At 39.2% G+C, this 21,751-nt stretch overlaps 1 protein-coding gene across 10 annotated transcripts in view; it reads right to left on the bottom strand.

Annotated features, from left to right (window-relative positions):
* Window positions 1-226: 226 nt before the first annotated feature.
* PTPRM (protein tyrosine phosphatase receptor type M) overlaps window positions 227-21,751 on the bottom strand; it is a 481,575-nt gene continuing 460,050 nt past the window's right edge. For all 10 annotated transcript variants that reach the window (XM_027802895.2, XM_027802897.2, XM_027802902.2 and 7 more), the window contains 9 exons: window positions 17,693-17,847; window positions 17,256-17,391; window positions 16,612-16,761; window positions 15,214-15,387; window positions 12,713-12,844; window positions 9,503-9,628; window positions 7,600-7,763; window positions 5,364-5,499; window positions 227-1,121 (listed from right to left, as the gene is read on the bottom strand). In XM_027802895.2, coding sequence (XP_027658696.1) covers window positions 1,068-1,121; window positions 5,364-5,499; window positions 7,600-7,763; window positions 9,503-9,628; window positions 12,713-12,844; window positions 15,214-15,387; window positions 16,612-16,761; window positions 17,256-17,391; window positions 17,693-17,847 — 1,227 coding nt within the window. In that variant the 3' untranslated portion in view covers window positions 227-1,067. The remainder of the gene's footprint in view (window positions 1,122-5,363; window positions 5,500-7,599; window positions 7,764-9,502; window positions 9,629-12,712; window positions 12,845-15,213; window positions 15,388-16,611; window positions 16,762-17,255; window positions 17,392-17,692; window positions 17,848-21,751) is intronic.

The following is a 21,751-nucleotide window of genomic DNA, read 5'->3' as shown; positions in this document are numbered from 1 at the left end:
CATACAGCAGGGTGATTTTAAGGTTCTGCATTTGTGCATATGCATCTTTAAACATTCAATCCACCTCTTTTTATATATTGGCACGGCACATCTTGCTATTGGCTGGATCAACACCGGATCACACAATGACCACGCTCTGGAGGTAGCTCAGTATTTACAAGAATTAATCTTAAAAGAGGCTTAGTTGAAGGTGCTCAGATGCCAAGAGATATTAAATCAAATGAGATTTTATCATGTATGTAATTATTTATTGAGCTGAGAATCCATACAAGGTAAACAAATGTTTACACTATCATACAGTAAGCATTTCCAGGGCTTAATAAAAATGATTGTCACTCACTGTGCTTCACAAAAAAATTAATTTCAATGAATAAATAATTTGATGAAATCAAAAAGTATTTACAATATAAACAAATGAAAAAGCTTTGGATATATTAATCTGAGCATCCTGTATTTTGCATTTTCTAACCGTATCTCTATCAAGATTCTCTCTCTGAAATGGTACAAAGTAGAAGAAATCACAACTCAACAAAGTTAACATGATTTGGTATATGTCTTTCCATTAGTTCAGATAAGCTACATATGATTCATTTATTATGCACGTGTTAGAATACAAATATAACTAAAATAATATCTTATCAAAATGCCAGACAGCATTCTCCACAGAACAAAAATGTACACTAGGCTGTGACAATAACTGAGAATCACAGGCAACGAAATATAACCAAAAAGTACAAATTCCTTCATAAGAATATAATTGTGCTCTCTTATTTACCAAAGGACTATGCTGCTTCACCACATCAATGGCTATGTACGAATACAGTGTTCAACAACTGCCATGTGGTTTGGTGTACGTTCATATGGGTGTCAAGCAGCGGCATTATTGTGGAAAACGGGCAGTGCAAGCAGTTTTATAAACATCTTTTTGGGCTCTTAAAAAGAGCCAATTATACAAAGCAGTATAAGCATAACACTGAGAAGTCTTCATCTCATTTACACAGATATCATGAAGCAACTTGCTTTGTTTGTGGTGGTGAAAGAAGGATCTGTCTGTGCTGTTTATTCAATCAGCCAGAATTCAAGTATTCCAGAGCCACTTCATAGCAGAATTTGTATTGATCCTGAAAAATCAAAAGAAAACCACGAAGTCGGTTATTGAAGGAACTTAATTAAGGGGATCAATATTTCTCTTCTGTTAAAATTATTTACTTTCAGCTGTTGTCAAAGGGAACCAGTTTGCAAATCCAATTTATATTCAGATAAGAAAATCTTTATATTAACCAGACAATAGACACTACACACAGTCACTTATGGTACTGCTTATATTAGATGCGCATTTAGCTGCTCTAATAGACTTGTAAGAGAAAAATTGACTACACGTAAGCAAATTGACTTGCAGCCCTTCTGTCATCTGTCAAAATGCTCATGTAGCACTTTGCCTGAATAGGAGTTATTGACGTTTCTCCCTGGAAATGTTATCTTAAAATAGACCCAGTGTCTAGTACTTCCCAGGTCGTAACTTTTATTTTAATGTCATTCATATACTTGCAACACTTCAGGGCAAGAGCTGCTTACTGTTCCTTCTCTACATACAGCCCAAACCCACGCTGTGAGATCAGGTCTGAGCTAAATTAATTGGATTAATTCCAATTAATTTTTAGCAATTAATGGTGATGTGTAAGTTAGGCTGTTATCTGGGCTAAGTTTTCAGGTGCCAACTGGTTTTATTTGCAGCTGCTTGGAAACAGGGCCAGTTCCAGGGAAATCCCCTTCCTGTGGCATGCAAACCCAGTCTGCAGCCTTCAGAGCCCAGGGGCTGTGGCTTCGCCCTTTCACATCTTCAGCGGTATAGAGAGGCCAGTGCTCTGATGGCAGTCACTGATGGCCTCACCGCTTTGTGTGGGCACATGTATCCCTCTTCTGTTTTCATTCTTGCTACTCACAATATTGAGCAATGCTACAAACATTTAAATGAAACAAAAAAGCTGAAAGAAATAGTAGGTGCAGGTTCCCTGAATCCAAGGGCTCTGGTTTCTAACAATTCAGTCTGGGAATACTTGCCAGTTTTATGACTATTGCTGCTGCTGAAATGCCTCTTTCTCTTATGCACTTGAATCAGATAATAAAAGATAACTAAGCATGTACTATCACACAGGAACAACAGACTTAACTACCTGAGAGCACTCAGCCTTCACCTTCCCGACATCACAAGCAGGAAGGTTAGAATTACACTTCAGATGTGTTTTATTTTTCATTCAACAAACATTTTAAAGGATTGACTCTTTCGGCCTGTACTTGTGATTTTGGGTCACATTTTAGCTGAAAGGAGAGTCAACCTTAACATGTAAGGACCAAATAATATTGCAACAATCAAAAAGCCATTAACAAGCATGGAGAATTTCTAAGTTCCTTTGTTGAGAGCTGTCACTTCAAAAGAAAGCAAATCCACGGTGGACGTACCACCTAAGTTATGAATGAATTGCATGTAAGGTTTTAAGATCCTGCAGGGTTCCATAAATTGCTTGTGTCTTCTTCAGAATGAGAAAAGAATAAAAAAGAAGAAAGGAAAGAAAGGAGTACTATGTAAATTATTCCTTTTCTGCTTTTATTTTGCATATATGTTTCTAAATAAATGAAAATTATTCTATAACTACATAACAGCTCAAAACATGAGATCAGGCACTCATCCGTTTCCATTTTCCTATGATCATTTTATGCTGATTTACTGATCCATAAGAATAAGCCATTTTTAGCAAACTGAATACCTGTCTTAAAGACTAGACTTCTATTATTTCCCACTGTGTTCACTCATGTGTGTCCCTCATACATTTTTACTATTCACTTGATGGTGGATACTAAAAGTCTCTTTATGTTAGCTAGCTTCATATATATATATATATATATATATATATATATATACACACACATATATTTTTTTTTTCCCTAGGACACCTATTGGTAGGTCCAATAACATTTACCACAAAATGCTTTGGGTGGTCTGTAACAGACATTTTGTAATACCATGTGTTACCTTTGTATGATGGCTGAATTTCATAGATTTCCATATCATATGGATGTGGCATTCAGATTTTTACACTTGCAGGAAACCCAAATGTTTCAATGAAATTAAGAGATGAATCTCTAAGTATGGGCCATAAACATTGCCCTTCTTCTTGTCAGAAAGTGCATAACAGGTATTGATAAAGCAGTCTTGAAACTGTTTTTGTGAAATACTGTTATAATTCTGAGCATTTGATCTTTTACCACAGAATTTTACAAATGTAGATGAATATTATTGTTCTCATTTTTCAAATATGGAAACTGAGGCAAAGACACTTTAATATAAGAAGGATCATAAGGGATAAAGTCAGTAACAGCATCAGGAAAAGAACTCGATGTTCCATTTCCCTTTTACCGTGAAACAATCTACACGGAAATTGAAACCTTGCTAACTCAAATATTTGTTCCTACAAGGTAGCAGACCAAGACTGAAGAGATGTGGTTCTAACTCTGCTCTGTCCGTGAATTACATGACAATGGGAAAAATCCTGATTGTCTCCTGCCTTCGTTCCTCTGTAAAACAAGGAAAACAATACTGATCTCCTTCACAAGTGCTTTGAAGTCTCCTAATGGAAAAGCCTTACAAAGCCTCTCAATGCCATCCAGATATTCTCAATACCATCCTCAATTTGCTAAAAGCTATTTTTATATTCTAAAATAATACATTTAGCTTTTGATTAAAAACATTCTCTGCTGAAAAATGGAGACAGCTGCCTGACAAATCTATACCTGGAGAACTGTCACCAGTGGGAATTTATAGAGAACATTTTCTTCAACTGTACATCTTCACACTGGTAATTTTCTTTTTATTTTTATACAATAAATGAATAAGAGATCAGTGAGTTCTGTGGACTTAAGCTCTGGGAGAACAGAGAACAGCAGGCCTGCCAAGTCTCTATCCAAATTATACTATCTGAATGAAGAAGTAGGACATTTTTCTTAATATCTCGGAAATAAAAATGTAAGGTTCTCAGCATGATGATTCTCCTCCTGAGAATATAAACTACAGGAAGAGGAGCCAACTAAGCTGTTCCCACCCACCACTGCAAAAACTTGATAGTTTCTCACTGCTACAACATCCACAGTTGCTGACTCATGGCCCCGTGGTGCTGCTTGTAAACTCCCTCCCTGCTTTGCACAGCTGGCAACATCTGGCTTTTTTCCATGAGCCTGGCCAGAGCAGGGCCTAGGGGAGGGTCTGGGACTGCACAGGTAGGCTAAGTGAGAGCACTGCAATGGAGGATGTGGTGGGAGCTGTTCTTCCATGGGACAGACGAGGTGCAGTGATACATGTGGTGGGGAAGTGGATAACCCTACCCATCCACACATGAGCCTGAAAGCCTCACTCTTCCTTCCTGCTTTCTGCACATTCTGCAGCGTGTTTCACACCCAGATCTCAGTAACTCATCCAAGAGAGGAGGATCTTTCCTAAAATTACAAGAGGCTGGACCAGTTCTGCCAGATGCCTCCTGCCTCACCCTGGGCACTCTGTAGAAATGATGTTGAAACTTCTTTAACCAGAGCTTGCAAAAGTAGCTCAGATTGGTTTAGCATCCCTGAAGCTGCCCAGACACTGCTTCCTTCTGCCTATGATACTAAATCGAATACAGCTGCCTCTACAGCAGGATGTTGTAAAACAGTGTCATTTATAGCCCAGGCTTCAGAATAAGGTACCATGCTACACCCATCTCCAAGTATAGAACTATACACTGGAGTGTAAGAACCTGCTGGTTTAAGCTGTTCTGCAGCTCTTCTGGCATAGCAGCTGGCACTTCAGCAATTCTCCATTTAAAAAAAAGGCTCATAAAACACTCTCTAGGAAAATAATTGCACATGGCCCCTTGTTTCTGAACTTCTTTAATCTTTCTATGAGATACAGCAACCGTAATTAAATGCAATATTCTGGATGTCAAACTGAAATTCATGGCTTTGATAAATATTAGGCGATTAAGCTATTTATAAAATATATAATTTGAAAATCTGGCATTTCATTTTACATAACTATTATTTCTACTATGCAAGGGCTGCACTCCACTTGGCTCAGCCTGCTAGAAAAGGAAATTAATAAGGATGTTCGGCTGAAAGTTTAAAACTCTTAAAAAATTCAAATGAACAGAGACAAAGTCTCCTTGGGAAGAAAGAAGTGTAAAAATACTCTTACAAGTGAAGTGACTTCATTATCCCTTTTGAAAATGACTTGCTTGCTTTGTGAACAACTCCCACTGCAAATCCTGGAAATCTTACTGAGTCTTCTGAGAAAAAGGAACATTCTCTATTTAGTGGTGCAGTTAAAAAGCTCATACCAGAAGGTCCACCATGTTAGGCTTATTATTCCTCAGTGTCTTCACAGCATGGAATACGTCAACAGCCCTCTGATGTCGAAGCATTTCACAAACAATACTGATTGCACAAAATGTCCCACTGCGGCCACCTCCATTCCTACAATAAAAGTGATAAAATGGCTCAGTTACAATTGACTTTATGTTACAAGTTCGTACAGCACCAGAGATGGCTACAAAAGGCATGAGTTCCAGTAGGGAGAAAACACAGAACATTCCTGCCCCCAAAGGCTGCCGAACTCTAAGCAGAACATAATTTTAAATTGGAATTAATGGGCTGAAAGATCTCAAAGCAGCAATTCAGAATTCAGAATTCAGCAGACTGAAAGCCTGGAGGGAACTGAATGGCTGAGTTCTGCACCACCCTTCAGTGAACACTTGAGAAGCACAAAGAGGATGCTAAAATAAGAACAAGGTACTTTTAGATTCTGTTCAATACCCCTTCGTGCCGTAAACACACAAGATTGCAGTGAGCATCAGGCCTGGAAATGTTATAGAGAAAGTGGATCTTTGAGTTCTTTTATTCCAGATCCTGGTGTTTTTCTCCTGGACCCAAAGGCATTTCGGAGGGACAGCAAAAGTGCCCAAAGTCTCATTTGTAGGAGCCCTTCTGGTGGCTGTGCATTTGGCACGGCAGTAGGTGGTGCTGCGATATTCCCTGGCTGATGTGTTCACCCCTGGCAGCAGGCAGAGGGGCCACCTGCCTGGCAATGACTACTTTTAGAAGTGTATGTATTCCCCCTCCACCCACAGTATCGGAGGATGAGAACCCAAAGTGACTTGCTAACAAAGAAAACAGGCACAAACGTTCATATGCATGATCAAAACCAGTATTTAATAATACTTTAGCCCCAGTTATTTTTAATCTTTAAGAGAATATCTTTCTTTCCGGAAACCCTATTATTTCTACAGCTATTCTAATCAGAATCTTTAGGCTGTGCTTCACTGAAAATAATAAACTTTAGTAATTACCAGAGTGCAGACTAGTTAGGTAGCAGGCCTTTCAAACCAGCTTCGCAAATGGTTGATTTTCAAAGGAAGATACAACGTCGCACATCTGTCACATCCAGACAGTATGAATAGAATGCTCTCTGCTGCCAAAACATTGCCTGATATTGTGGGACTCTTTGAGAATTTTAATTAAAATAATTTAAAAGGATTATACTAGAGCTTTTTCTTTCTTTACTGCCTGGAAGTGACGCATGTGTGATGTTGTACAACTATTTAATATCATCAGCCACCTCAGAGATAACAGTAATTTGCACTTCAAAAGGGTCTTTTCAGCTAAAGATCTCAAAACATTAATTAATCGCACTGCACAATGCCCCTTTGATGAAAGCATTATTACCCCCATTCTACAGATGGGGAAACTGAAGAGCAATGACTTGTTCAAGGTCAGTGATAGTGGGAATTATTAATTCATTGTTGGATTTTCCTCCATCATTCTAACATTGGGTCCCAACTTTTGGAAGTGTGGTAGCATGTGCTTTTCCCATTAGCGTGCCCCTTCTCTGTCATGGCAGCATCTTTAAACAGATGTTTAGAGGAAGAGGGATACAACTTCAAGCACTGAAGACCCAGTCTTAAAAGATCAGGTACTGCTGAGGTTAAACGGCATGTACAAGTATTAGGCCCTATCAAAAGAAGGATGGTGGCAGAATGGATGAGAGCCTGCATCAGTGGAGCACAAAGGTCACAGGAGGACAAAAATATATACCATTATTACAGAAAGGTAAGGCAATTACAAGATCATCGTAACTGGTCTATCATGTCACGTTTACTTCTGTGCTTTATGTCTGGAAGAGGAATCACCCCTCCAATACTACTCATTTCTACAGTCCTTATCTGTAGAAATAAAAGGTACGTTGTTCTGAAGGTACAGTTTTGATTTACTCTGAATAAATATGCATATTTTCCATTTGCAAAAGTCACTGGACATCTTATATAAAATAGAGTTAACTTGTACCCGTCATCTTTTCACAGGGATCTACCACGGGACAGAGAGGGAAACTTACGAATCTACATAAAAAAATCATACAATTCTTCTTGTATTCAAAGCTTGTAAATGAACAGTTTATTTATCCAGTTCCAGATTAGATAGATGCCTCTTCATCTCTTCACTTCTTCACAAATCTTGTAAAACCTGGCACAAATTTCTGTAATAGTACTCCTTTACTTTCTCTCTTTTTTCAGTACTTACAAGCAATGTACAACTGTGCGTCCCTCTCCCCCGTTATATTCTTCCTGCCACTTCTCTACTTGGCGGATGAGCTTCAAGAAGGAACGTTTAGACACTGGAGTGTCTCTGTACATGGGCCATCCCAGGAACTGGAACTGCTGCACCATCCGATAGCCGTCTTGGGGCTGTGGAGATTCAGACAAGAAGCAGGAAAAAAACCCAGCATTTTTTTGGTACGTAATTTAGACATTTGCATCAGTGAGGAAAGTTGTTCAAGCAGATCACTGCTGACAAGCTACTAATGTAATTTCAACTGCCCTTGAGGAGTTATGACTTTTAATTTCCAACAGAGTTATTAGAACAAGAGGTTTTAAACAAATAGACTAGAATAGAGCAGGATCTCAGCTGCAGGATCAAGCAAATAATTAATATCATAGCTGTAACTTGGTAGCAAAGAGGGAGTTGCAACACAACTTCAATTATCTACCTTTTTTTATATGCTTCAGCATTTTGAAGAATGTTTGTGTGCCTCTGTTGTTTTTTACAAGAAGGGTCAAAACTTCTCAAGATATTTTGAAGCAGGAAACATTAAGAAAAAAAGAAATGAAACCCTCAGATGTTTCCAGCTTATCAAAAATCTAACTACATTTTATTTTGTTGTGTGCTTCTGCAGCAGTCAGAACCCCTCTGGTGAAATGTTACTGAACAGTTGCTTTATGGTGATTTAAAATAAAAAGGGAGCATAGAACAAGTATTAGTGGCAGAAAATTACAGTCCTTTGAAAAGGGCGTAATAAACACACACATGAAAACTTTTTTTGTAGTCTAGGATTTGCCACTTTCACTTCTGTGCAAAGTGAGGGCATTTTAGTGCCACTTTTAAAATGAGCAACGCACAGAAATATTGACATTATGATTTTTTCTCTAGAGTAAGAGGTAATAGAGAGGAGGTAAGATTAACAAGATGAGGGATTGAGACAAAGTGGATGCAGCATTAGATATGTTCTTCAATGGGTTTTGTCTGCTTTATGCCAAAATTTGGAACCTACTGATTTCCTGGCCAGTTTCTTTCAGCTGATGGCCTCTCTTCCCCAAGCACATCAGCCAGCCCCAGCGCCTGCTAAAGCTCACATTAACGCTGCTAGGGATTGTGTTTTTATGTTGCCAGAGTTGCCGTGAATGCAGGGCCTTCTTAGTATTAAAGAAGTATCTTGAAGCTCACAATCTGCTTCCCTGTTCAGGTATTAACATGTTTTTGGGGCCTTTCACTGTCCTGAGAGCTACTACTCCTACAGAGGAATACTGCTTATTCCTAGCTATGGTTCTTTGGTGATTGATTCCAGTCCATTGCAAAGGCTCCCTCCACCTGGATGGGAAGAGACGCCTGGGCTGTGGTGGAATCTTTTTTTCCACTCAGCCTGAAAGACATGCTTTGTTTAGTCTGTCAAATTTATGGAAGCATAAAAGCTGGATATGAGAACGTACTTGTCCCTCTGAAGTGCTTACATGTACTATGAAGTGTGATTAGTGGGTAAAAGCCCGAGACTGGTATTGAAAAACATGCCTAGTATTGGTGCGCAGCTTGCTTTGCATGACACGGGATACAAGTATTCAAGATGGCTAATTTCAAACTGTTGAAAACAGCACTGATTTCAGCATTTCCTGGCTACCATACAATCTGAATACTGCCTTTATTTCATTTGCATTTAACGCACTTGAGATATGCATTAAAATATTTTTTACTTTAATTACACATAGAAGGCTTTTTTTCTCATTGATTATGGTGTGACTCAGTATTGCACCATTGCTTTCAAATAAATAAGCTGAAAAATGAGAATGGTTGTAAGTGAGTTTTACTTTCATTTTTTGTGATTTGAGTAGAGTCATCTACTGAGACAAAATTGTTTTGCAGATAACATCCTTACTCTGGCTGCGTTATAAATTCGGAATATCCGGCTGATTATGTCTTCCTCTAAATCAGCTGACACAAACTCCACCTGAATAGGACCGTGTCGGTGTACTCCATTTTCTGGCCAGTACTGAGGACACAGCTATAGAGGGCCACAAACACAAAAGAACACAGTTAATCGCTTTGAATTTCACGGTGCCTCAATATAAACTTGCATATTTTTCTTGGTGCTACATTTATTACTGAAATTCTCCCACAATATCTTTATAAAATACACAGCACACCACCTTCCATCGGTTTGGAGCACTCCGCTTTTACTTATGTGGAACAAGTTTAAACTTTCACTTTTCACTTAACTGAACACGCAATTGCTCGCTGCTGTACTCGCCATACTCTGGTATTTGGAGTAACACATTTCTGACACTCAACATCAATTCTGCAATATGTTATGACAGGACAGGGGGATGCTGTCAAATATTACCATATCTTGGAGACAGCATGAAGCCTGAAGACCAAAAGCTTGGTATCTCCAGCTGTCCACAAAAGTTGGTAATAATTCAAGCTACATCAGAATGTGTGCTTTATACTATGAAGGGTGCATCAGCTCTCAAAACTTAGGAGTTAACTTTCACATCTGTTTCACCCATGACTGATGATACCAGTTAATACCAGCATTGCTTTAAATTTTCAACAACTGCTCAATTTCATCTTATGAATGCCATCTGAAAATAGCAAAAAATAAAATATGCTTTCTTTAGTGCTCAGAAAACATTACTTCTAGGTATCTAAAGATCACAAAGCAGTATTACCATTATCCTGCACAGTTCTAGTGTCTAATAATATCACAATGGCTTAATCCAGGAACCAATTATCATCTGTGTTAATGCTTTAAAGATTAAATCAACACTTTGCAAGCAGGTTTTTGAAGGTAGACTCTGCTTGTCCATTTTTTTCCCATAAAACTCCTAATGACATTTTCCCAGGGATATTTAGAGCAGTTCAAGCACATAGCTTTTGCAAGCATTCACCAAAATTAAGTACGAAATCATGAAATTTTGTTTGCTTGCAGAAGCATTGATGTCATATTTGGAACCTTATTTTATTCAGTAAAACAGCTGTGGTCTTCATCCTGCTGCATTGCTCTTGGTGATCCAGAGCTGAGCTGACAAATCACATTTACTCCAGATGTTGTTTTGCATTTCTTGTAATGCTTAGTCCTCAACAAAGCCGTTTAGAGATGACTACATCTTAGGAAAACATAATCATTTACTACATCAATTAAAAAGAAAACTGGGTCTGATTTGCAGGAGTTCACTTAAGTTAAAAACAGAAATTTCGAGAAGGAAAATATATTTTCATTTATTTTAACCCCCCAACATGATTCAGTCTGCTGAGCAATTTACTTTCCAAATGTTGTCTAAATCTTACAAAAAATTTTATTATGAAATATGCTAGTGTACAGGATAGCAAAATACAATCCATACAGCTATTGTAAATTTAACATGTGCACAATTCAGTACACATCCTTCAAACACATAGGAATACTACAGATCTTTGAAAAATGCTTAAATGGTAATAAGCAGAGCTGTTGCTGGAGCTGTTTTAGGAAGCCAAGATTTTCAAGCTCCAAAGAAACTAAAAGCATTTAGGTCTGCGCATTTTGCATGCACGTGATGCTAGCGACTCTCTTTAAGTCACAGTCACTGTGAAGGGTTGAATTTCATTTCCCAAAAGAGCATAACAATCCACGTAAATTATAATATCTAAACAGACCTTTAAACACTTCCACACATACATAAATAATAATTATAACAGTAATTATTAATAGATCTGAATGTAATGTGTGTTTTTAATAAGCTCTGCCCTCTCTCCACTTCTGTTTGCTCTAAGGGTTTTGAGATTTATTCCTAATGAAAAGATTGTTACTCACATTAGAGGGAAAAAGTTTAACACATTGCAGAGGCAGGTGCATTAACTGCATATCCCAATAGCTTTTAAATCCTGTGAGGCTAATAAATGCTTGAAATAGCCATGCACTATTGTAAATTCAAAACATAGCCCACAAATTAAAAAAACTCTGTTCAGCAGTCCCTAACAGTCTGACTCCCTTGAGTCTTTTCTTATTCACTCAGAAAATAATCTTAGACTCATGAATAAACGTTTTGTCTTTCATTTCTATTTCTGTCCCTGTAGACAGTTAAGGGCTTGGAATCAGAAATTCCATCTTTAAAATAGTGTGTGGAGTTCCTACACATTCCTTTGAAAGACAAACCAGAAGATTAATATGTTTTAAAACCAAATTCTTTGTGTTAAAAAGAAATGAGGAAATGTTTTTCTAAGTATGTGCTATACTCAACAAAACTAAAAAGATTCTTCATCATATCGACTAAAGACGACATGCATTCTGCTACAAAAAATAACAACTGCTCTTAACCAATAATTAACAAATATTTACGTATCAAGAATCCAGATTACCACCACGTTATTCCAGCAGATGGCTGGTGCAGTTTGTTGGAACCAAGGAAATTGTATCTGTTTAAGGACTTGGAACTGTGCAGTTGCGAGCCAGGCTCTAGGACGTTTAGTGATTAATGCTAGTGATTAAACTGCCAAAGTAGTAGGTAGGGGTTTCCAATTTTCTAAAGAACATGTTCAGCATGCACAACTCTTTTGTAAGGTAATTACCCTCCCTCATACATTTCACTGCCCTGTTTTCTCTTCCGAAAGATGCTTAAGTTTCCAATCTTGTTTAGTTCCTATCTTCTTGCTAACAATGTAATTTTGTGCCAAACATAACACATATTTTCACACTGGGAACACCTATACCCTGGTAAGTAGACCAAGGTCACTGACCTGTTTCAGGCAGGCTAATGAATAATTGTTGGCTTCTCTTTATGACTTTTGGCTATTAGTGTGTTTCAGACTTGAGTCAGAGTTCCACAACCATCAGTTTTGGCTTTTAGCGGCTCTTCTCAAAGCATGTTCTCCTATCAGAACAAATGATGGGCACATGCACTTATGTGTGTGTGCATTAGCATTTTGGTGGCGAACCTGCTACCGGTCTGATTTATTCCTCTTTCTCTATGTGTATCTCCAAGCTATAAATAAATTTTTCAGTGTGTTAGTATTTAATGTTGTTTTATAAAACTAATTATGTCCTAAAGCTTTTCTGAAATGCTGAGGCATTAGCATTCCTATTTTGAGTGGAGCAGTTTTCTGGACTTACTTGTGCAGGATCCACATCGTTCAGCATAACTATTGAAGTGCAGTGATAATCTAGGACCAGTCTCCAGAAATCTTTGACAGTATTTGGTAAGGGATGCTGTGTAACTATAAAAGCTGACGGTTGCTTGTAGCTCTGCAAAGAAATAACAAGATAGTGAGAAGAATGGTATGAGATAAAAATCCATTTAGCAGAATGCCAGTCATAGCCCCAAAACTTCGAGACTGAAAGCATTATTTCTATTTTCTATGTAATTAATACATTGTTTTCAGCTTTTTCCTGAGCTCTTACATGCTTCAAAGTTAATAAACTGTATTTGAGTAGACTATAACTTCTGCAGATATTATACTTCTGAAATGTATTTTATGCCACAGGCACAGAGTAAAATCATCAGAGGTTTTTGCCTCCAATGCAACTGCTACAAAATTTTGAGCAACAGTTTTGTTTTGAGCTCTTAATGGACAGATTAATCTTGGCTGTCTGCACTTAGCTGTTAATTTGAATGATGCCCAGGAAAGGAAATATCTAGTTGTATTTCAGAAATACTGTTGAAATTCTGGTCTATCTGACAGCAGCGAGGCTACCCAGGGGATAAATTTCAGTGCTTTTGGGTTTTTTTTCAGTAACAGGATATGTCGTTGACTAAACTGTTGGGCAGAACTGTTCCATCATAGATCTCACACTAGTATTTTCACTTATGTCCTCCTGAGTGTTGAAGGCCAGCATAGCCATACTGGGGCAACTGCTGGGAGGGGTTGCCGTTGTCTTCATTAAGGAGGGCAAGGAAGCCTCTGCCTGTCTGTAACTGAAGTATTTGTACCATGACAGAGATGCAATCTGATCAGCTATTTGCATCTTTCTTTCAGAGGCAGTCACTGAAGAGATCACAGAAAATGAATCCAATGTGTTTTGGGTTACAGATGAAGGCATGCAAGACTTCAGTTCTTTGTTTTGGTTTTGGCAAACTGCAATCAGCCAATATTGATGTTGCTGGTATATCAGTCAGCTGCCTTCTACCTTACTGGTCCTGTCTTGCTGGCAGTTGCATGCAGATGAAAGATGCTTGAAGGGCTCTCCATTACCCCCTTAGAAGCTCCAGCAGTTTTTTAGGAAAAAACATTCTCAAACTCATTCTGATGTTGAATAACGAAAATCATCCTTGCTACCCCTTTTGCTTGAAGTGAGCGCTGAAGGCTTACATGAGGTGATCCAACTGCATCTCAATCGAAGAAGTGAAGAGGTTGAAATGCATCATCTCGCCTGCTGGAGACTTGAGTGTTTAGAGAGAGGGACAAGTGTCTGCTCTTGTTTGTCAGTGCAGGGATATTGCAGGTGCCTGGCTAGGGTGCTTCAGCTGGAAAGCAACCCAAATCACCTCCTCCCTCAGAGCCTTTTGCCCAGTCTCGCTTTTGGATACAGCTCATTGTTTCAACAACGAAGAAGGGAAGCATTTTCAAAGCAAGTATTAAGCACTGCTCTTCCTGAGCAGTACATAATTCGTACAACAAACCAGCACTGAACTCTCCAGGAAAGAAGACAATGTAATGGCAAGGTTGTAAATTGCAGATCAAGGAAGCTCTATTCTAATACGAAATATCGTTGACCTACTGTGAGTACCTAGAGAAGTCACTTAAACTTTTGTTCTCAGTTTCTCGACACAGATAAACATAAAGATAATACAGCCACTTTTTCATAGGAGTATTTTGAACTTAGGCTTATTTTAGGATAATGCTTTGAAACTTGGAAGGAAAGAAATGCAAAAACTGCTATAATCTGTTATTACTCCAGCTTCACTTTTAAAAAAGGCCATCTACAATGTGTTCATTCTTTGCTAAACTCTGTTTTCTTGTTGTTTATATATTTGACAACCATAATTACTATAGCTCTAAATTGACAAAGATAGTCTATGAATATCTACAGACTGTAAAGGCGGTTTAAGTGTCTTGTTACTAATATTCTATTAGCAGAATTAGAGTTACAATAGATGCATTAGACCACCCCCCCCCACATCCCCCCTGCCCCCACATGAAGAGGAACCATTCATTCAACAAGAAATAAACTGGAAGACTGAACTAATGGCTTGTGTACTATCTTATGCTGACAGACAATTATTTTTTTGGTAAATTACTGTTTAAATTATAAACAAAGAGAAATGAAATATTACTGCAAACCTTATTATTATTAAGTAACTGCCTTAGCGTCTTAATAGGTAACTCTTTTTTCCCTGGGTCAGATGGTTAAAAATTCAAGCACTAGGGAGAAATCCAGACACATTTAATTTATCAAAACTCCCTGACTTGCTCTCTGAGCATGGCTTTGGAACCTTGGCTGTGACATAACATATGTGGGATCCTGAACGTACTTGGAAGTTTAAAGATTTTGTGCCACGTTTTTGGAAAACAAGCTAGAAGGGTTACAGCCATCTTATGCTGACTACTTTCTGGCATTGCTGTTTGGAAGGCTGTTTATTCCCTTTTATTATTAATGATGTAGTGGAGACTTACATCCATCAGTGCAGCATTAATGTAGTTACTGCTCTCCCCATCTATTGTTATGAGGAAAGGCAGGCATCTGTCTGGAGGCAGAACATCCATACAGCGATTCTTTTCATGATTTCGTGGTAAAAGTGCTATGCTGCAGTCTTCTACACGCAGTGTCGGAGTCACCATATTTAAAGTCTTTCAAAAAGAGTAAACAATACAACAGAAAAATTAACACAGCAGTGAAAGCATCCCAAAATATTGAAGAATAGATCAGCTCAGCATTCAGTTTCAGTGGGAATCAACATGCAGAGAAATGAAAACACATCACAGTCAGCAGGGCTTGGAAGCAAAAAAATCCTGGAAGCATACAGATCAGAAAAATAACCTCAAACACAGCTGCAGAGTAACCTGCCTTCTGGAGAAAGGACAGAAGAAGGAGTCTAATGAAGTTCAATAAAGGCAAGTCTAAGGTCCTGCACCAGGGGAGGAATAACCCCAGCACGGGCTGGGGCTGGCCTGCTGGGGGGCAGCTCTGGGAGAAGGGCCTGGCAGTGCTGGGGGACAGCTGCCCATGGGCCAGCAGTGTGCCCTGGGGGCCAAGAAGGCCCATGGGGGCCTGGGGGGCATCGGGAGGAACGTGGCCAGCAGGTGGAGGGAGGTGATCCTGCCCCTCTGCTCTGCCCTGCTGAGGCCGCACCTGGAGCGCTGTGTCCAGTGCTGGGCTCCCCAGTTCAGGAGAGACAGGGAACCACTGGGGAGCGCCCAGCGGAGGGCTGCCAAGGGGATGATGAGGGGACTGGAGCATCTCCCTTGTGAGGAAAGGCTGGGAGAGCTGGGCCTGTTCAGCCTGGAGAAGACCGAGAGGGGATCTTATCAATGCACACAAATATCTTAAGGTTGAGTGTCAAGAGGACGAGCCCAGGCTCTTTTCAGCGGTGCCCAGCGACAGGACAAGGGGCAACGGGCACAAACTGCAGCACAGGCAGCTCCATCTGAATATGAGGAAGAACTTCTTTACCCTGAGGGTGACAGAGCAGTGGCACAGGCTGCCCAGAGAGGCTGTGGAGTCTCCTTCTCTGGAGACATTCAAAACCCGCCTGGACACGATCCTGTGCAACCTGCTGTAGGTGACCCTGCTTTAGCAGGGGGTTGGACCGGGTGATCTCCAGGGGTGCCTTCCAACCCTGACCATTCTGTGATTCTGTGAATCACCATACTTTCTTTGAGTAAAAAGAAGGTTTTGCTACCACCCCATTGCATTCTTTTATGATTTAGCATAATTCAATAGCAATTAGTGACAAGTTATTTTTCCTCTTTTGCCATCTTTCCCTCCCAGGCCTGGTCTAAAATTCACTTAAGCAGAAGTCTTTAGTATAGCTGAACTGTAGAGCTTCTAGGGTAATGCTCGTAACAGCTTACCCTAAATTCCTCTTTGATCTGGCTGGAGTTAGTTTGAGGATCCAGTTTATTCATTTCATAGTAAACAGACCTAACTTGAGAAGCTGGAATAGATGTGTCCCCACAAAGACAGGCTTCCAGGATAGCATCATGGATGAAAACATACTGTTCCTGGTAAAGCAATTAAAACAATTACTGACATAGAAAGCATATGCTATTAGTATTTTGGTAAATAAAAAAATTACAGCTAATACAGTTGCCACTAATTCTTTTTGACTACCAGCACTGAAGCAAGAGCAGAAGAAACAACAGCAGTTCATAAAACTTTATCCCTCTCATTTAGAAATTAATATACACGGATCGACTCAAACCAGTTACAAGTACAAACAGAAATGCAGTTACACTCCATAATAAAACTCAGAAGTTTCTCGTTTCCTCATTCCTCTGCACACTTTGTTAGGTGCTATCACGTAACTGAGCCTCAACAAGATGTACTCTAAAACGAATCCTGCCCAGAGAGGCAACACTCATGATATTCCTTTTTTTGTAAAAAGCATGTTGAACCTTAAGTGCAGCACAACTGTGCATTTGTTTGGGTGGCCGTTCTTCAGGTTTGTGTGTGGATTATTTTATGCACATAATCGAATCCAGTAGATTAACAATACCTCAGTCTGCACCATGTTAACTCTCCGAGATCGAAGCTCTCTCACACAGTTGTATATGTCTACAACACCTTCTCTTTCTGCCATATCTAGCATGATGTCAATAACAATGAAGCATCCAGTTCTGCCAGCACCAGCGCTAAATTAAAAGAAGAATACAGTTAATGTTCAGCAGTGTACTGGGAGATGTAAAGTGTAAGGGTTCATCTCACAGGTACTTGATCATTGGGATGATGACTGAAACTGAGCCTTGCATTCAGGTGTTTGCAGGATTTCAGACTCCATTTTTCCATTCTTGTTTATATTTTAGATATTAAGTTATTGTGGCTAGAACTCCAGTGGCTTCAGCAACCTGTGTGGGGATTACACAGTACAGAAGATGCAAAAGTAGGTCCTGAGTTTAGTGGACAATGTAATGGAGAGATTTCTTTCCTACCTACCTGCAGTGAACAACCAGAGGGCCAGCGTTTGGTGGGCTTTTGGATTTGACCTGCCGTACAAATCCCAGCAGGCCTGTTGCATGGTATGGTACACCGTGGTCTGGCCAGCCAGTGAAGTGAAACTGCCGAATTTCTCGAATCTCATGAGCACCCCTCTATTCAAAAGACAAGAGTTGAAAAAGAAAAACAAGCTGGAATGTGAAAGAATATGGATGAGAGACATCGTAAGAATGTAACTTCAGAAGCCTGAGCCTTGCTGAAAAGCATCAACCCCCTACCAACACAATCTGCCCAGATTGCTGGAGAGCTTTCTCATAGCAGAAGAACAAGTTCAAAGGTTACATATCAACTGGTTTCAAAGCCTTACAACAAAATTGAGTAATTTAGCACCAGATTGGTTAGAAACTTCTAGCGATAACATAGATGCTCATCTCTATATTTAAGCACTAGCCTGGTTTGAAAACTGTGGCCTTAAGATGCATGCCATCATCACAGAACAGGTTAGCAGCAAGGCCATGAACATACAGCACAGATGATTTTTTTTTCCCACTGTTCTCCACAGGAGTTTTGCTGTTGACTTCAGGGAGCTATAGCTTTAGCATAATTTTTCTTATCATTTGTCTCCTTCATTGGTCTGAAAGAAACAGCTGAATACAAGAAACCTTTTTGCACCTCGTATCACAGGGACTGTGTCTGTAGCTCCTCACATGCTCACCTTTGAAGTGATTTGCCACAGTCTACAAAAACATGGATATGGTGAGACAGGTATGAATGAGAAGCTGATTGTGTAAGTAATTTCCCATGTGACTTTCTGGAGCAGTCCGGATATTAGATGTGTGGATGCTAAGTTTGATTTTCTTAGTGCTTCTATTTCCTCTTCCCCCTCTGAAAATATAGCTGCCAGTATTTTATTCTCATTAGAAATCCACAGAGCAGAGGCCATCATAGATATTTCATAAGCAAACAGCAAAATTATGACATATCATGTCTAGGCTGGACTAAATGTCAGCGATATTAATAACTGGTGGTTTATGGCTTTTCTCCTTAAAGATGTATTTTCTGTCTTGAGCTGGTTTGCATATAAAAGGTCTAATTCTCTCTGCACAATGAAGTAATATAAACTTCCTAATTTACAGCTAGTATGCAAGCTAAAAGAGTTTGGGATTTTCAATAGTTGAGAAATTTTGGCTGTGCCAGTGCTACACAACTGGAGTGGGCTTGGTGTATCTTGGGGTCCTGATGCTGTGACAGCTCAGGCTGGGGGTCTGTGGAGACTGGGCATCTGCTCAGAGGAATATCCACACTCATCTCCCTCGGAAACTGCGACAGAAAAAGGCAGGCAAGGGAGAAGATGAAAAGCATATGTGACACTGGTGTAGACTGAGGAGGTCATACTGTTGCAACAGAAACGACCTTATATCCTAAAAAACAATTTTAAAACATATTGAAAACCAGAAAGAGAAAAAGTAATTTGCATTTTAAGACAGTCTAGCAAACACATTCAATTATAATTTGGTCTTTGTACTCTGGGGATTTTAGTGTGTTAGTTAACACATCTTTTTGCTACTGTAAGTAAGGCCTCCAGCTCTGTAAATAGCTGTGTGTAGGTGGGGTATCCATGTCCCAAACACTCTTATATTGCTCATAACAACTGCCCACAATCCCCCAAGAAACAAAGATCCCATACAAAAAAGCAATGCCATGACTATACAAACTGAGGACTGAAACAAGTACCCCACACAAATTCTTCATGCTGTATGTAGCCTTGATTTTCATGTAATCTACAAAAAATTAAGTACAAAATAATGTGCCCAGCTGTTGTGCAGATCAGGATATATCCTGCATATCTTGTGCATTCATTTTGAAAATGCAGTCTCTTATGCTGACTGCATTTTTGTGTATTGTTGGTAACACTCAGTTACTTAGAAAAGGTTTTGCATATAGGGTACTTTTATAATAAGTTTGTTTATTATACCTAGAAAGGAATGATTTTCATGTCTGTAGCTTTCCTGCTGGTTTTTAAACCCAAAATAGCAACACAACTGCATGAAACATAAAAGTATATGCTCAGGTTGGAAAGGCTGTATTTTTTACTATTTTTTTTCCAGCTGAAACAAACAGAAAATGGTTTACATTGCTAACAAACCCTAGGATGTTAAAATTGCTACAAATACTTATGGTGCTGCTCTGTTACTACCCGAGTAATTTGTCTGAGTGAACTGCTGTGTTGTAAAGGAACTGCTCCAAAGCAACTGCTTATGCACACAACATAAAGTGTATCTAGGAAGTGGTCCTCAGAATCAGAATGTAATTTTGGGTTCAATTTTCTTAGCATTATCCTTCTACTCCTCAATAATTACCAAATAGCCATTTAAAAAAAGAAAAAAAATATGGTTGATTTACCTACAAACAAATCAACTTATAAATTGCATTTTAGGAGCAGGTGTGAGACGTTCACCCACAAATAGGAAAAGATGGTCAGAAGAGACCTCTGGAGGTCTCCAGCACAACCTCTCATTCAAGAGTGGGTCTATGGCCAACACTAGATCTGTCTAGCTGGGCCCTGATGACCTCCAAGAATGGAGATTCCACAACTTTTCTGGGTAACCTGCTCCAGCACTGAACTACCCTCCTCCTGAAGGAGTTCTTCCACTGCAAGCCTTCCATGCTGCAACTTCTTGGCCATTGGCCCTTCTTTCGCCCTTCACTACCGCTGAGAACATGGTGCCTCTGATGTTCTAAACATCTCTGAAGTAGTTGCAGGCTGCAATTACATCTTCCTTACCCTTTCTCCTCATCTCTACCACACTGAACAAGTCCAGTTCTCTTAATCTCCCCTTTTAGCTCATATGACCTACATCCGTAATCAGCTTGGATGTCAGATATGTCCCAGGATTTCACAGCTTGTACTGACACATGGGTTTAGTCCACCTAAAGCACAGAACTTTGTGTCTTCCCTTGTTGAATTACTACAGTTTCTGTTGGCCAAATCTTCAAGTCCTTTGGTACTGAGGCTCCAATGTTCAGCGTTTCAACAACATCCTTCACTTAGTGTTACCTGCAGATTCAGTCAGGGTGCACTCTGTCTCATCATGCAGCTTGTCTTAGAGAGGCTGAAAAGTATCAGTCCCAGTAGATCAGAAATATAAATTTGAGCGAATTATGGTGGAAGAGATGTACAGACTTGACCTTCCAGTACCATTGGAAGAGTTAAAAAATATGGAAAATAGAGTAAAAACAAATGTACTTTACTCAAACTACACTGACACTGCCTTTAGAGGCTTACTGAAAAACTACCAACTATTAAAAAGCAGTGTCTAAATGAAATCTTTTCAGATGGAGATTTTTTTAAAGAAATAAAATGTTTAGTGCCTTTTATCTCTAGCTGTTCTAATGCACTTATTCAAGACAGCTTGGTTATGTTCAACTGTAAAATCCTCTAGGTTTTTTTTTCCAGTCTCAGTTAAGAAGTGAAAAGCTAACATCAAAGCACGGACTTAAAATCTGCAGAATAGAAATCAACCAGTGCTTCATCTACTTCAAAGTGTAGCCACCTTTTCTTATCTGTTTATTAAAAATATCTAAATGCAAGGAAACAACAGGCATGAGTGAATTCGATGTACAATATGTATAGTGGTAAACATGATACAATATTTCAGTTCATTCAGACCACACAATTCTATTATCATTACCCTCAGGTTGCTGTATTGATGCATATTTAAGTATTAGTTTGAAGAATAAACCAGAAAAAACCATAATTCCTTGGTTACTGTGGATGTATGTACAGAGAGCCTGTTGGGTTGTCTTTTTGGCAGTTGCATCTACCTGGGTGCAAGATTCTTTAATGCTAAAGTTTATGTTCCTCAAAACCATAACTGTTTCATCATTACAGAGAACCAGTATATCACAGGTACTGCAACTAAATCAAAAGGAGCCTTCTAAGCTAATTAGTTGAAAATCTACTCATGATAATACTGAACATTACTTCAGTGCACCATTAGGAATATTAAGTCTTCCAAAGTGGCCCTTTCCTTGTTGTTCTGCAACTCAAATGAGTCT

Source organism: Falco cherrug, chromosome 3 (assembly GCF_023634085.1).
Source record: "Falco cherrug isolate bFalChe1 chromosome 3, bFalChe1.pri, whole genome shotgun sequence".
NCBI lineage: Eukaryota > Metazoa > Chordata > Aves > Falconiformes > Falconidae > Falco > Falco cherrug.
This window is presented reverse-complemented; position numbering and strand designations above follow the sequence as displayed.